Here is a 17,012-nt window from a genome sequence, read left to right as displayed (position 1 = left end):
CCCCTTTTATTTAGCTCAGTATGAGTTAGTGTTCTCAATTCAATATTAATGCACAAGTGCATATATTTTTTATGACAGATTTGAGCCCCTTCCCGCAATAAAAAAAAAAAACCCCTCTAACCAACCAATAAAATGAAAAGGATCGCAAACAATTTGAATGTAGTCAAACTTTTCATAACTATTAAAAACTTAACTTTTATTTCTGATGTTGAGCCTTTAAATTAGAAACCTTAAATTGAGGTTTTCCTCTGAAATACTTTGGTAAAGCATCTGGGGTCCATTCTGATGTGTTTCATCATATCCTAATCAATCTTATCATATCTGATTGGGGTCTCAATTTCAATGTGTTCTTCTGTATATAATTATCAATTATAAGACTTTAGACAAATTACCTACCCTGACAATTTCACAGACTGAGAAAAATCCTTATTGTGCAGCACCTGGCGATAAATAGAATACGTGTAAGCATCAGGTTTTCTGTCTTGCCAGACAGGAAAGGAGGACAGCGTGACAGCACAGCAGCACTCAGTGCCAGCAAAAAGGCCCGTTGTTGGAAGGGGCTGAGTGTGACTAGAGCAAGAGTACATGATCTGTCTATGCCTAATTAGGAGGAGGTGGCGGCTGTAGCAGAGTGACTGAACTAAGCACCAGACTGTTTAATGAGAGCGGTAGTGGATGTCAGCCAACAAAAAGTAACTGCCTTAAAAGAAATTGTTTACTGCTAAGCATGGCTGGGCGGACTCCTTAGGTTTCAACTATGCCAGTCTGTCAGTGCTCGTGAATAGAGAGATGTGTTGTGGATCTGCGAGTTTGAGATTTTTGAGCTACAGATTGAACTATCTCATAGGTAATTTACCTTCTTGATAAAAAGTCCAGCAGAGGTTTATTTTTCCAGCCAACCTACGGCAGGCTGATGTATCAAGTTTTAGAGCTTTGCAACTGGGGATTTTAGCAGAGCTGCCCACCTCCGAAAGATAGTTTGATGGTTTATAGTAGGGAGAATAAGAAGGATTGCCAAACTGTTGGCACAAGACGTTAGGAAGTTTTGAAGACAATTCATTTTGTCAGGAAGACAAGAACTTTTAACTTATCAAAACCAAGCTAAAATACACAACTTTGATAACCCCAGCTCTATGATACAAAACGACAACTTGATTTTTACGAGGTAGATGGTCATTACTATGATACTATCTTGGGGATGGTGTTAAGGCACGTATTCAACTTGGATACGCTCTGTTATGCCTGTGACTGAATCATCCAGAGCTTCCTATTCTGGATTCTTAAATAGCGTTTTATCCTCAGGTTTAGAAGATTTCAAAAGCCATGAATTCAAACACATATTCCGAAATTATTCTATAAACAAGATGACAAACTGCAGGGCTCTGCTGATGCCATTTCAGGCAATTGAGGTATATGGAGAATTCACCAATATTAGTACACTGTGTTTCTGCCTCGCGCTTCACAGCACTGAAGGCAATAGATAAACAAAATAATCATGTGTTGACCATCAGCCACTTGATTCAGGTTGTCTGTGAATACAGGTCACAAGACAAAGACATTGTGGACAACAATAACTGTCAATAGACAGATTCACCACCTGTGACTGAAAGACTAACATCTTTAAGGAGACAGATCTCTTATTGTTCCGAGGTTTAATAACTAATAAGATTTATTTTAATTAACATTTATATTGCAGGAGCACCCAGAGGCCACAACAAGGTTTGGCTTCACTGTACGTTACACCATCAAACACATACTAAACTTTCAAGCTATATTTCTAACAGTCAACTTTGATGTGAAACTTTCGCAGTGGATGGAAAAACCAATTCAGGAATAATTGCCAATCAAATGATCCTAGGGAAGGTCAACTTTGCAGGCAGCCGATGGGTAATATTTACTGGCAGTCCTCTCTAGAAGCACTGGAGGGCGAAAAAAAACAATATTATTTCAGCTTCCAATGAACCATTTATTCTGTAGCAGACTGGTTTTCAAAACTGCCATTTAATAGGCTATTACATGATGTTTCATGGTCTTCTATACTGCAGTGTTGAATGAGAGTTGTCCACAATTAACTTATTAAAGCACTGCACAAACCAAATATGCAACAAAAGCACCCTTATGTCTTTGATGACAGATGCCCCTAATGCCCCAAGTTGTGGATTGCCTTTCCCGCCACGTTAAATTCTCTCTACTTGCTGCTGAATGAGAAAAAAACAACAAAAAACAGATGGATAGATACCGGCATTTATTCAGCAAGCAGTATACCATAGCACTACATGGTTTTTTGAAAAGCAGTAGATGGTGTTATCCATACTATTCTTTAACGATTTTTTTCTTCAATTTGAAATAAGTTTAACAACATTAATGCTCCTCTTTCTGCTGATATTTTTTTGGCGGGGAAAATCACTACTCCATTTATACTAAGCAAGGACACCAATAAAGAAAATGGACAAAAATCTTTGGCACAATTATATAAACAAGAATAAGAGGAATTTCAGAGAAATGCTGTGTGAGGGGCAATCCTTCTCGGGAGCGCTATAATTCATCGTAATTTTAGATTAAGAGAAAGACAACATTCAAAAATGTAATAGCCTCTTTCTTGTGGACGACAACCAAATCTGAAGTTATTAACTGCAACCCTTAAAGAGTTTATCTGTTATTTCGCTCCGCCGGACTCACCCTGCGCGCACTTTTGCTGTTTCATGACATTTACAAGTGTAACAGATTGCCCCTGTTTACTGGAACACAGTAAAATCTTTCTACTGGGATACACAAAGGACCTAGCTTGGCTTGTGTCGCCTCTGGCAGGATTTAATTAGGCTAGAAATAGTAGACAAAAATAATCCTACCTACTCTGTTCACCTAAGGATTTTTTTAGATTAGTTAGTAACTTCAACACTTAAAGTCTTCATTATGGTTTGTCGATGTTAATTGCCCTGGACTCCACTACAGAGGCGATGCTCGTTGTTAAAGTGTGCCCTGCGCTCCCCTATAACATTCCTTTGGCCATCTGCTTTGCCACATTTTTTCACCCAGCCCACCCCACCGCCAACCCCACCCTGCTGCAGCCAGGCAATGATCTGGTTTTGTAGCTATTCAGAAGCCAGAGAAGCTGGGGAGGGGGGAGTTCTGTTCTGTGGCTTCCTCCCGCCGGCTTCCTCCTAGAACGGCCACAGAGCAAAACCCCCTGATTTGCGCGGGCACGACTCAGAGGGGGGAGGCACGGGGAAAAGACAGTGATTCCATGGGGTCCGCTTTTTGCGAGAGCGAAGGGGAGCTGTTTAATACCTGTATTAAATTGCTTGTTTAAAATGTATATATGCTTTTTGTCTGGCAAAAAAAATTTTCCCTGGAACCTAACCTTTCATTTTACATTGAATCTTATTGGGGGGAAACTGGATTCGCTAACAGCGTTTCGCTACAAAGTTGTATTTTTTTTCAGGAACACAACTAAACATTAAGTGAGGGTTGCTGGTATATGGAAAAAGATGATGAATTAGAGTAATGTTACGTCTTTCAGAATAGAATTTTTTAGATTTAATCTTAAATTTTTGTATTTCAAAATTTCCTTCCCATACACCAGCCATTATTCTTAAGGATGGTAAAAGCCAATAACGCCCAATTTGTATACATACAACATTCCTGACTCTCGTCAGAGAAGAAGGAAGATAATCACTAGAGGCTCTACCAAATTCACAGCAATAATTATTCACGGCCCGTGGAATCTGTTGTTTTGTACCTTTACCCCCCCTATATTATACAGATTTCATGGGTAGAGACCAGTGTTTCTCAAAATGGCGCTCCCTATGCAATATATAGAGGGGTTAGGTGGGGGGGGGGGTTTTTTTGGGTACAAGGTTATTGTTTTGGAATCAACCTTCTCTGTAGCTTTCAGCAGCTGGTGGGTGGCTGGAGAGAGGTGGCAGCTTGGCCAGCCGTGCCCAGTTCTGATGGCTGCGCTGCAGCCAGCCAGATCACTAGAAGTCGGATGACAATATCCATACTTCACACCATCCGGCTTACTTCTGTTGCTGTATGCCTTCAAGGTTGTGGTCAGGTCCATCCACAGTTAAACGCACTTCTTATGCTGTAGAATGATCTTAAATTTATTTTTTTTTAATTCCTATGACCACGAAATTGACGCCAAATATGGACTAGAAATTTAGTTAGAGGCTTATGGACTCACACAACAGTGGTGCAGTGCTGCATTATTCCTCTATGGCTGCATGTCAAACCTGTTGATTCAGTTTCAAAGACCTTACACGCTAATCTTTTGAGACCCCTCGCTGTACGACTAGGAGCTGACTGTCTAAAGTTCCGAGTGTAGATAAAGCCTATCCACTTGTCCAGGTGCCTATGACACACTTGTTAGGGGCACAGAAGTTTCCACACCCCGGTGAGCTCCTGTGTTGGCCTATACAAATCTAACCCCACTTTAGTATCGCAGCCTGCCTATGTCTAAGGTACGCTCGAAGAGCTTCTCCCATTGACATAGCTATCGCTCTGGGATGTAAGTATTTACACTGAGAGGAGAAGCCTCTCCTGTTTGGTGTAAATAGCAGTCGCTTCTCGTCAAGCAAGGTCATTTCTCTTCGGTGCGCACATGCTACACTAAGTGTTAGACAGCCGTGTCGCTAGAAACACAAGATGGAGAGGATCTGAGATCTCAAGATTTATCTGTGTTTCATTAAGGATGCTGTGACACTGAGAGTCAATAAAAGTGTCCCCAAGCCCACAGATCAATGCAGTCGACAGGTTATCATGGTCTTGTTAGTTCACAGCCAGTGTACATAAGGCAGTGCATGCGCGGTCGCCTCATCTCGTTTGCATCCGAATGCGCTTTGAATAAGCCTCCGTGGGCGTACACAAAGGCTCAGGAAACCATTATTGTCAATGGAAGTGAAGACTGGAAGTTGCCTTTCAGTGTGGTGATCAATCTCGAGATCGCACGGTGACCCAGGCGCTATCAGGGATGTGTAACTGGGACATGTTGACCCTCTACACCAATTTCACACCTCTATTTCACTATCCTCGGTCTCACTGACAGAAGCCACAGTGGAGTTTAAGGGCTGAGAAAAAGGATATGGCTCAGATGGGCGCTGTGAAGATGCAGGAACTGCCTTAACACAAAACAAAAGTGCAGTCCAATAGGAAGGCAGACGACTGTTCTAGAGAAGAATACTAGACTATCAGCTCTTTTGTGAAAGAAGGTGTGCCTTTAATAAAACTGACCAATAACCTGCAAAATCTCACAAATAATAGACCCAGAAGAAATATGGTGTAGCCGAACCAAATAAGTAGATAGGAAGTATGTGTAGAGTCTTTCAGTTGAGATCTAAGATGTGTGTAATTTTATAATTTGTGTTTTGAATGCCCTTGTACCGTACATGGGGCTGTATTATTGCTTAATCGTGTCCTCGTGTACTGAACGCACAAGGGGCGGCGATAGGCGCTATCTTGTTGGTGTGTTTGCTCAGCCTTTTATGTGTTTTTTTAAGCGTGCTCTGCTCGTCGCGTGTCGTGTGAGCGCCCAAGGCCGTACTCTTGGAAAGAATGGTCCCTCAGAGTGCCCTCCAAAAGAATTTTTCAGAATAATGCTAGTTTAGAGCTTTTGAGAGGGTATTTGTTTGCGATTCAGGCCTGTTTGCTCTTGCACACAGTTATATACAAATATTTTTCTCAACCATTAGCTGCACATCTGTTGTGTATTTGGGTGTTCGTGCAGTGTGCATGAGATGGTGGGGGTGGCTCTTTGAACGGCTGAGGGTTGAGGGGTGGCTAAGAGTCATGGGCGCGGGGGGCTGCGGTATGTGTGGGGTGCAGTCAGGCGTGGGCTCATGGTTGGTGGGGTGCCGTGAAAAGTGTCACAGAGGCTGGGTGGTACAGTGCTTGGGGCAGGCGCCTGGGGTGTGTGGGGGTGCAGGGCTCAGGGCAGAGAGCTGTGTGTGTGTGTGGGGTCAGGTCGGGCACGAGGGCTGGGTGACTGCCCCCCTAGAACACCCAACCCCCTGGGCTCCTTGTCCCGACTACCTCTCCTGGGACCCCACCCCTATCTAGCCTCCCTGTCCCTTATCCCGACTACCCTAGGACCCTCCCCCTACCTGTCCCCTGACTGCCCAACCCTTATCCACACCACTCCCAGACAGACCCCTGGACTCCATGCCTATCTAACCACTCCCCCCCCTGACAGGATCCCCAGAATCTGGACCATACACCTTCCTCCCTGCCTGCCCCAACCCTTCCACACCCCTATCTCCTGACAGCCCCCGGAACTCCCGACTCTCAACCCCCACAGCTCCGTGTCCCTGACCACCCTCCAGAGACCCCCCAACCCTAACATGCTCCCCCAGGCCTTTTGTCCTGTCCCCGGACTGCCCTGACCCCTTTCCACCCCTAAACAGACCCGGACTCCATGGCTCTTCAACCCCTCTCCTGTCCCTGAGCGCCCCCTCTCAAAGGACCCCGCGGCCCTAACACCCTGGGATCCCACCCCCTCCATCCATCCACCTGCTTCCCTGTCTTACTTGTCTCACCCCTTTATACCCCCCCCCGCCGGCCCTCGCCTCGGACCCCAACCTCTTACCATGAGGCTCCTTGCTAATCCGGAGCCCTGCCGCTGCCGCCACCCCCGTGTGCGCAGCCCTGCTCCACCCTGCCCCTCAGAGCGCTGTGCGCGTGGCGGCAGGGCTCCGGATAAGCGGGGAGCATCTTTCCCTCCCCACGGAGCCAAATGCTGCCCCGCAGGAGCGCCTAGCCCCAGCCCCCAGAGCGCTGCATGCGCGGCAGCAGGGCTCTAGGGGAAGGCGGGGGAGGGGGCAGTGGCTTGCTGTGCTCAGGCCGGCACTCCGGCCCAGGATCGCGGACCCCACAGCTTGCCACGTGGGCAGGATTTTTAATGACACGCGGAGTCCCAGCAGGCAGCTGCCTGCCATTAAAAATTGGCTCACGTGTCATCTTTGGCCCCCCTGCTATAGGTTGCCGACCCCTGGTCTGAGAGAACCATTCTGGACTGTAGCTGAATTTCAACTTGTTTTCAGCTAACATTTAAATTAATACAAGATTTAAGTTTCTTAAATATAACTACCTGTCTGAACCCAATAAGCGGAAAACCCTGGTTTCATCCGAAATCTCTTGGGTAACCTGCAAAAGAAAACGATTAGTAGAAAGCTCCTTTGTACTGGTAAAGTAAAATACATTAATCTGATTTAGAAGAGAAAATATCCAGCCAACTTCTTCAAATTACAGTTTTAAATAAGATTTAGTGCAAAATATAAAACCTTATACAGGCACTAAATACAGCTTAGTGATTAGACCTCACAAGATTAATCTTAAATAGCTTGTAATACTGATGATTAGCACACTGCAGGATTAGATGGTGGACTTGAGGGTACTTTGCTTAAATCTCTGCAGAGAGATTGAATTTCATTTATCACTGTGCAGAGTTAAAGGAACACTGTCAACTTGATTTTCACAAGATGAAATTTCATTAGAATTAAATTTTCTGAGCCAGCCATTCAAATTGTTCATCCTAAATTTGTATAAAAGGTTTAAAGGCACAAATGTATAAAGGTTTTTCGGAACCTTTGATGATGTTTAGGGTGGGCTCAAGAGCAACACGCCTCATATAATGTGCCTTATAACGACAAACTCAAAGAGCTCAAACTATTTAGCTTAAAGGCAACGTTCAGTAGTGACTTCATCGCAGTCTGTAAGTACCTATATGGGGAACAAATATTTGACAATGGGCTCTTCAGTCTAGCAGAGAAAGATATAACAGTCCAGTGGCTGGAAGCTGAAGCTAGACAAATTTAGGCTGGAAATAAAGGTGCAAACTTAACGGTGACAGTAATTAACCACTGGAACAATTTACCAAGGGTCATGGTGGATTTGCCATTGCTGACAGTTTTAAAATCAAGACTGGATGTTTTTGCAAAAGATCTGCTCTAGAAATTGTTCTGGGGGAGGCTCTGGCCTGTGTTACACAGAAGGTCAGACTAGCTGATCACAATGGTCCCTTCTGACCTTGGAATCTATGAACAGCAACATGTTTGGGCCCATCCCTCTCCGTTCTCTGGACACACCTGCCTGATGCCTCTTTAGTTTCAGCTTGGTGCTGTGCTACTAGCAGATGCCTCTTGTGCGGGCTGGGAAAAAGCCTGCATGCCATTTCCCCCACAGCAGCACAGGACAGCAATGTCAGAACACGCATCTGACCATCCAAAACAGTGACATTGACTAGCCACACACTATTACAGTAACTCCTCACTTAAGGTCGTCCCGGTTCATGCTGTTTTGTTGCTGATCTATTAGAGAACATGCTCGTTTAAAGTTGCCCAATGCTCCCTTATTGCAGGAAGAGCAGCCTGTTGGAGCTAGTTGGCGGCGGCTTGGAACCAGGGTGGACCGGCAGCCCCCCATGAGCTCCCCGCTCTCCTAAGTTCCCTGCATGGCAGCCATCCAGCAGGCTATCAATTACCAGCAGTTCAGCTGTCCCTCCCCTGCACACCCCAACACCCCTGAGCTGCTCCTGCGAGCCTCCTGCTTGCTGTGCAAAGCTGGGGGAGAGAAGAGGGGTGTTAATGTCAAGGTGTCCCCCTCCACCCTGCTCCTGCCCCCATGCTCCTTTACCCCCACCACCACAGAGCGGGGGATGACATGACAGGGCTCAGGACAGAGAGAGCTTGCTGGCAGCAGCTGCTGTCTCAACTTGCTGATCTACTTAAAAAGGCAATGTATTTAGACTGGGGTCAGCGTACTTAAAGGGGCAATGCACGTCTCTCACACACATGGTGTGTCTCTCTGTCTCTCTCTGCCATGCTGCCTCCTCTCCCTCCATCTGTGCTGCCTTGTAGAGTGTGAGGCTACATTAACAATGTGTTAACCCTTGAGTGCTCAGCCGAGTGCTACTTCATTATTTAGCAGTAAGGCATTCCCTGGGAAATATCCCACCCTCTTCCACCCTCTGACTCTACCACCTCAACCAAGCTTCACAATCATTGCTGCGTACAGTATTAAATTGTTTAAAACTTATACAGTGTGTGTGTGTTATACACACACACACACACACACACACAGTCTTTTGTCTGGTGAAAAAAAATTTCCCAGGAACCTAACCTCCCCTATTTACATTAATTCTTATGGGGAAATTGGATTCACTTAACATTGTTTCGCTTAAAGTCACATTTTTTCAGGAACACAACTACAATGTCAAGTGAGGAGTTACTGTATTATGGTAGCAATTTAGGGCCCCAGTCAGAATCAGCAACCTGGAAGCAGGTGCAAGGGGAAGATGAGTTAAAATTAAATTAAATTAAATTAAATTAAATATGGAAAGACCAGGTGAGTACTTACTTCATCTGACTTAAAGCTTTTGCCCTGCATGCCGTGTTTCCAGAAAGCCAGTACACTGTCTTGAAGGCACACTACAAGAAGAAAAATAAAATTAGACAAATGGGTTGAAAAGAGTTCTATTGTCTCTCATCAAAGACAGCACTGGTGGGTCCAGTGCAGGAAGTGTAGCACCAAGTGAATATTACATATTTTATAGCCATGCTATTTTTCTAGGTCTTGCTTGCAGCGCCAGCTTTATGAACTGCGGGGCCTGATTCGAATATCCGGCGGCAGTCCGGGGTTTTGGTGGCACTTCGGTGGCACGGGATCCGCTCCGGGTCTTCCACAGCACTGAAGGACCCCCTTCCACCGCCAAAATGCTGCCAAAGAGCCGGAGTGGACCAGATGAGTAAAAAATTTTTGTAAAAAAAATTTTAAGAAGTGCCTAAGGCGTGGGGCCCTTCTAGGCGTGGGACCCAGTTCTGGGGAATTGAGGGAATCGGCCTAAAGCTGACCCTGCCTGCTCGTTTCCCATGAGATCATTCAGAGACTAACAGGGCATGCTGTTCAGTAGCTGATGCACCTGGCATTCACTTAAGTCAATTAAAATTTATAAACTAGTGATTGGGCTTTTCAAACATATCAACAAATTGTACCTTTTTCTACATAAAAAGATATGTCTGCACTGCAACTGGTGGGGTGACTGTAGGTTGTGAAGGCATGCCTGTGCTAGCTATCACTTGGCTAGTGCAGCTAGCAACAGCAGCAAGCACATGGCTGCATGTGTTTCAGCATCAGCTGCACAAGCTCACTTGGAATCCTGGGTATGTATTCACACTCCTAGCCCATGCCAGGATCCATGTGGCTGTGTTTTCACTGCTATTTTGAGTTGTGCTAGCTGGATTAAAGTTGGAATGAGTATGTCTACCCAAACAGCAATCTTACCTCCGACTGCAATACAGACATGCCCTTAGATTCCTGTGCACTTGCTGCTCCCTTTCTCCTGTCATAAACCAGGAAGAACTACTTATTTCTATTCCAATCCCTACATTATAAAACCGAGGCTCCCCAGAGCCGAGTTAATAAATTCCAGAAACCATTCACTGAACAGCCATCTGCAAAATGAGCTAGACAATTAGCGCAAGAGTCCTCAGTACATCTTTCCATCTATTCATCCCTTCAGAGTGTCAAAGGAAAGTTGTCCACACAGTGTAGTTGCATTATAGTATAAATGACAGTGTATGTCGATTGCTGGGAATGGAGGGAAAGTTTTCTCACTGAGAATTCAACTGGGTAATTATAACGTTTCATGATTTAGGAAAGGACCACGTGTCAAATTAAAAAAATAAAATACTGCAGTGACCCTTCATAGCCTGACCAGTTCTGACATTCTGTTACACAAGACCTTGAACTGCCTGGACAGATGACCATGTGACATTCATTCTTTAAAAAGCTACCCCAAAAATCGGTTGCCAAAGGGAAGATGCCTAAGGAACTCAGTGGGCAAGGAACTGCTGGGTAAGAGCGAGCTGATCTTGAAGCTGGGACTTTTATTAAAGGCTTTTCACCACTGACTCTGGTTCCAGAACAAGTTTAAAGAATTCCAGTTCTGCAACAATTAACATTTACTAAATACCCACAATTTGGGACAATTGATCATGGCAGGAACACTCAGTGTAACAGTGCGCAAAGCTGTAGAGATTACGGCACACCTTTCAAAAACAAGACCGCTACACACGAGTAAGAGCTATGTATTATTATGAAGGTATGGGTGAGCTAAACTGTTATCCGCAGGATTCCCTTAAGTAAAATCTCACCTTTGTTAAAAATTGCTCTAACCTAATTTATTACTACAATAAGAACCCTTTGATAAAAATGTTTCTTACTGCTCTAGAAATGAGGAGGAACAGATGAGAACAATTTCTTTGTTTTTAATCAAGACAGGATACATCTTATTGAAAAACAGCAGGAATGACACTAGAACAGAATTTACAAACATCAGGCTCAGCTCGCAAACACAACCTGGCATATGGCCTATCCCCCTAGGTAGTCAATGCAGTCAAGGAGGCAATTCACCGCAATAAGCACCACACCAAGGAGTAAGCTTTTGCAGTGGCAGGCAATAAATTAACCTTGGCCAGGAAGAGCCATGCAATTTGAAGATAAAATCTTCTCTGCTCAAGGCTCAGTACTTGAGAACCAGTCGAGAGATTTTTACTTACCTACAGATTCAATGCAGAAATCAAAACTTAGCTCAGAGGCCAGCTTCTTGCTTGATTTCAGCTTCCCTTGTAAATTCACAATTTTCACAAATTCTCAAGGGAAAAGAAGTACAAAATCAAGCTCAAAACCCGTTGCTGAAAAGGATTACAGACAGCTTTACATATAAAATGCTAACTACAACCTTCAGGCTTAAGAATATTTTATTCCCATGTCTGGCTTTTATAGTCTGTACAGAACTAATCAAAGAGCATGTTTCTATTAACGCACAAGTAGATAAGACGGTATGTGTATCTGTATGTTTGAGACGTTACTAAAAGTCTTCCTAAAGAAATACAAAATATATGATTATTCAAAGAAAAAAAAAACCAATCACCCTTACATGAAGGTTTGTATATTTAAATACACAAAAGTCACGACTGGGCTGCTACTGAAACCATTAACTTTTCAGCCACGCTTCTGTGCATACAGATTCTTCTATTGCCAGATGTTTTGTACAAGTTAAATTTGTGGTAAGAAATGAAACTCTGAACATTTCTGATTTTTGAGTATTCTATTCTCAATCATAACACTGCATTAAGTTTAAACGATGAAAAGAAAAAGACAAAATAAAGGACATATGTATTTTTTTAAGAGGGCTGCAAACCTGATGGCTGCATGTATCTAAACCTTTACTGAAGCCCTGATATTGAAATGCAGGTATAAAAGAGAACCAAAGAGCTGACATCTAACAAAGCAGCAATTGTGCCAAAGCAAAGGTTTCTATCACACAGCTCCAGCCATCTAGCCAATACTTACTGTCCAAGCAGACTAGAACGGTGTCTCTTTCCAGCTGTGTTACATGAATGGCATCTAACTGCTGATTGCCTTGTTAAAGGAAAACAAAACCAGTTTACATTACACCTTTAAAACCCCATCTTAGCTCCCCAAACCCTATATTCTACTTTGTGTATTTGCCGCACTGCCTACAACCTTTACAGTTAGGGATTTCTATTCTTGCAGAGTCATTTTTATTTCTTTTAGTGGTAGCAATGTTAAAGAAACCAATTCTCCAGCTGAAGTGAGTCAGCTGCTTTCTGACCCCTTTGTGTTACAGGAGAGAAGCGCAGGATCGAGTCCTGCCTCTCAAAAAATTGGGCTTTTAAAAGAGAAACCATAACTCTGAAGGGACTATTGTCTGCTTGTGACAGCCTGCCAAGAACATATCAAATCTGCTGTAGAGGGTGTTTGCAACAAGGTACAAAAGTGTGTGGTGGGGATCAGCACAGGATACTTCCCCCTTGGAGAATTCATGTTTGTAGATGACAATCTAGGAAGCCCAGTGTCACTGATAAGTTAAATACTAACAGTTTATATAGCTTTAATTCATAAAATGAGCTTGTCCACTAGTGCCGTTAAAAAGACATCTTTAAATGTGGGGAAGGATGTGTCTGAATCAGCTTGGAGAAAAAAGTAATCAAGGTAGCAAATAGCTTTTGAAGAGAAAAGAGAACTTTTTCCATGGCATAAATGGGCAACGAATTACAAAAACGGTCTATGTGGGGCCACAAGAGAGAGGCACGTACTTCGCTGAGAGTGTCCAGAGAGGAAAAGGGGGAACAGCACAGACTAGTCCCATGGAGGGACATGGAGCAAGTAACCACACATAGAGCTCTTAGCTGAGTGGGTCATGTTCTGTTTTTCAAACATGCACTTTAACACATGGTGCTTTTAAAATGAAACCTTTTAAAAGGTAAATTAAATTGGAGTTGGGCAGAAAACAGACTTGGAAAGTTCTGCAGGACCAGCCTCATATGTGATGATTAAGTAGAAGGAATGAAGTAATTTTTAACACCAGAAGGGTTCCCCCGACTTTTCTCAGGAAGTGATTTTATATCTTACTACAAAAGAGTTATGCTCAGAAGGCCAGAGCACAGAGAAGAAGATGCAATCCAGGCTGGCATGCCACTAGATATGTATGCGTGCCTCAAAAATTAACTAAGATGAAGGAATCAAGCCGGTAGAGAAAGTGTTTCTATATTACTTAGAATGCAAGGTCCAAAACCTTACCTGCACCAATTTCTGTAAACCATGAAGAAGCAGAGTTCAAGTTGATTGTCTCAAACTGAACTACTTGATTTGGTTCTGTGCCCTTACTAATAGCCACACAAACCATGGGATATTCCTGCTCTGGTATCACTAGCATTTCAAACACATTCAGAGGGGTTGGCAAAGGAAAATCAAAGTGCTGAAAAAAATTAAGATAAATTAAGTTTAGAGGTTACTTTTACCTAGCATGTAGACAGGCAGCCTAAAAACTGACATGCACAGATAATGAGAGATACTAATGAACATCAGAACATAAGAAGGGCCATACTGGGTCACACCAAAGGTCCGTCTAGCACAGTATCCTGTCTTTCAATAGTGGCCAATGCCAGGTGCTTCAGAGGGAATGAAAAGAACAGGTAATTATCACGTGATCCATCCCGTTGCCCGTTCCCAGGTTCTGGCAAACAGAGGCTAGGGACACCATCCTTGCCCATCTTGGCTAATAGCCACTGACAGACCTATTCTCCATGAATTTATCTGGTTCTTTTTTGAACATTGTTATAGTCTTGGCCTTCACAACATCCTCTGGCAAGGAGTTCCACAGGTTGACTGTGCGTTGTGTGAAGCAATATTTCCTTTTGTTTTGAACCTGCTGCCTATTAATTTCATTTGGTGACCCTCCAATTCTTGTGTTATGAGAAGGAGCAGATAACACTTCCTTATTCCCCTTCTCCACACCATCATGATTTTATTGACCTCTATCATATCCCCCTTTAGTCGTCTCTTTTCCAAGCTGAAAAGTACATAAAAGGTTGTTACAAGGAGGAGGGAGAAAAATTGTTCTTCTGAACCGCTAAGGATAGAACAAACAACAAAGGGCTTAAATTGCAGCAAGGGAGGTTTAGGTTGGACATTAGGAAAAACTTCTTAACTGTCAGCGTGGTTAAGCACTGGAATAAATTGCCCAGGGAGGTTGTGGAATCTCCATCACTGGAGATTTTTAAGAGCAGGTTGGACAAACACCTGGCTGGGACGGTCTAGATAATACTTAGTGCTGCCTCAGTGCAGGTGACTGGACCAGATGACCTCTCGAGGTCCCTTCCAATTCTATGATTCTAAGTCTCAGTCCTTTTAGTGAGAGTTATTCTCCTTTCAATTGCCTATGTAATTCAAACTACTACTCACAATCAAGGAGAGTATATGCCCAAAAGAATGAAACATTTCACATAATTCATGCTCTTACTTTTTGGAGGTCTGCTACTGCTAGCAGTGGGTTTGATCCAACATCTTGTGAAACAATGCAAAGACTTTCATTCATTTCCTCTGGCACTGGATCAGCCTTAGGGCTAGTAAAAGCTTGCAGGGACAGATTTTCAAGTGCTTAGCATCCACAAACAGGACCAGAAAGGGATGCACTTTCCATCATAACAAATATGGAACGGTTCGCACAATTTCAGACAACCTTGTTTATTTCTAATAATAGTTGAATGATTAACATTGTGCAACAGGAAAAAGACATATCTTGCAACTGGGTAAAGCTTACCTTTATTAACATGAATTTCTGCATTGGTTCATACCACTGAAGTAAAACAATTCCAGACTGCAATGCTCCACAAAGGTATTTATGTCCTGTGTATGGATTTCTTACTATTAAACAAAAAAACCCAGAACAATCCACACATCAAATAGGGTTGGATTTAACAAGCAATTACGTTTCAAGTAAAACTGAAAATTACAGCTATTTTTACAGAAGATTCAAAATTTAAAAAACTAACCTTTTCGACCTTAGGTTTATTACTTGGTGCTATATTAAAACATTTGTTCCATTTATTATTGTGTTAACTTCCAAATGAACTAAACACAAAATTATCTATTTCGCTACCTATGAACATAACCTAACCTGTGGACTAACTCATGAAATGTTACCAAAGCAAACAGCACACCTGTGCTAGACAAAAAAGATTTGTTTCTAGAGGAGCAAGAGAGTCAGGGGCCTGTTGAAATAGAAGGAAGATGGGAAGAGCAAATTATAAAAGAGCCAACAATCTCAACCAAATCACTTCTTCCTCTGGCAAAATTCCTCATTGCCCCAGCGTTATTCTTTGTTTGTGTTACTGCAGCACCTCAGAGGCCCTACCTAAGACCAGGGCCCATTGTGTTTTGCAGGGTATGTACACAATGACAGAGAACCCTCATCACATTAGTCAGTGCTGTAATCCTGGTGCTGTTAGTCAGTGTCATTCTCACAATAGCATTCTCTATTACAGATGCTTTTCCTGGTGCTTAGCAACCCCATTCATCATGCTGACATCAGCAACGGCCACAGCTCCTTTCTTTTCTTTGATCACACAGTCCCACTGTTCAGGAACCAGGGACTGATGACCTTAGCTAGTCTGTGCCTCAGATCCCCATCTGTACAATGGGAATAACAGCCCTTCCCCACCTCACAGGGTGCTGTGAGGATAAACACATTAGAGACTGAAATGCTCTGAGAGCGCCTCGTGAAAAATGCTACACAAGAGCTAGTGCAATGGCTCTCCAACTTCTTTTTACTGGTGACTCCTTTCACATACCAAGTCTCTGAGTCCGACCCCCCCCCTTATAAATTAAAAACACTTTTTAATATATTTAACACCATTATAAATGCTGGCGGCAAAGCATGGTTTGAGGTGGAGGCTGACAGCTCACGAACCTCCATGTAATAACCTCGCGACCCCGAGGGGTCCCGACCCCCAGTTTGAGAACCCCTGAGATAGTGTAACCCACACACCTCCTGGGTGTGGTGTTTTGTCCCATCTAGCGACACCAAGACCACTTAGAGAGAGAGAGAGAAAATGAGTCTGCTCTGCAGCCTTAGCTAACAGCCAGGTGGCTTTTAGCTCATGCTGTAGAGCAGGGATCGGCAACCTTTGGCACATGACCCTCCAGGAAAAGCCCCTGGCGGGCCAGGCCAGTCTGTTTATCTGCTGAGTCCACAGGTTCTGTCAACTGCAGCTCCCACTGGCCGCAATTCGCCGTCCCAGGCCAATGGGGGCTGCGGAAAGGGTGCCCAGCACAACCCGCAGCCCCCATTGGCCTGGGATGGCGAACCGCGGCCAGTGGGAGCTGCAATCGGCCAAACCTGCGGACGCGGGAGGTAAACAAACCGGCCCGGCCCACGAGGGGCTTACCCTGACGGGCGGGTGACAAAGATTGCCGATCTCAGTTGTCCGGCTCATGCACTGAGATCCCAGGTTCAATCCCGTCCGCTGATGACCAGGGTCTGTCGGTGTTACAAGTGGGGGCTCATCCGGGATTTCATCTGGGACGTATCTGAAGCCCGGGATGCACTTCCTCAGCTAGAGGACGTGTGTAACCCACACACCTTCTGGGTGTGGTGTTCTGTCCCATCTAGTGGCACCAAGACCACTTAGAGAGAGAGAGAGAGAGAGAGA

At 44.0% G+C, this 17,012-nt stretch overlaps 1 protein-coding gene across 2 annotated transcripts in view; it reads right to left on the bottom strand.

Annotated features, from left to right (window-relative positions):
* The window catches only part of MAP4K5 (mitogen-activated protein kinase kinase kinase kinase 5), a 96,245-nt gene that overhangs the window by 3,819 nt on the left and 75,414 nt on the right, over positions 1-17,012 (bottom strand). For both annotated transcript variants that reach the window (XM_075065816.1, XM_032775697.2), the window contains 6 exons: positions 15,122-15,225; positions 13,600-13,777; positions 12,349-12,417; positions 11,553-11,645; positions 9,352-9,422; positions 7,085-7,140 (listed from right to left, as the gene is read on the bottom strand). In XM_075065816.1, the coding sequence (XP_074921917.1) occupies positions 7,085-7,140; positions 9,352-9,422; positions 11,553-11,645; positions 12,349-12,417; positions 13,600-13,777; positions 15,122-15,225 (571 nt within the window). The remainder of the gene's footprint in view (positions 1-7,084; positions 7,141-9,351; positions 9,423-11,552; positions 11,646-12,348; positions 12,418-13,599; positions 13,778-15,121; positions 15,226-17,012) is intronic.

The sequence above is a fragment of the Chelonoidis abingdonii genome, chromosome 4 (genome assembly GCF_003597395.2).
Source record: "Chelonoidis abingdonii isolate Lonesome George chromosome 4, CheloAbing_2.0, whole genome shotgun sequence".
NCBI classification, from domain to species: domain Eukaryota; kingdom Metazoa; phylum Chordata; order Testudines; family Testudinidae; genus Chelonoidis; species Chelonoidis abingdonii.
Note: the sequence above shows the minus strand (reverse complement) of the source record. Positions and strands in the feature narration are given on the sequence as shown.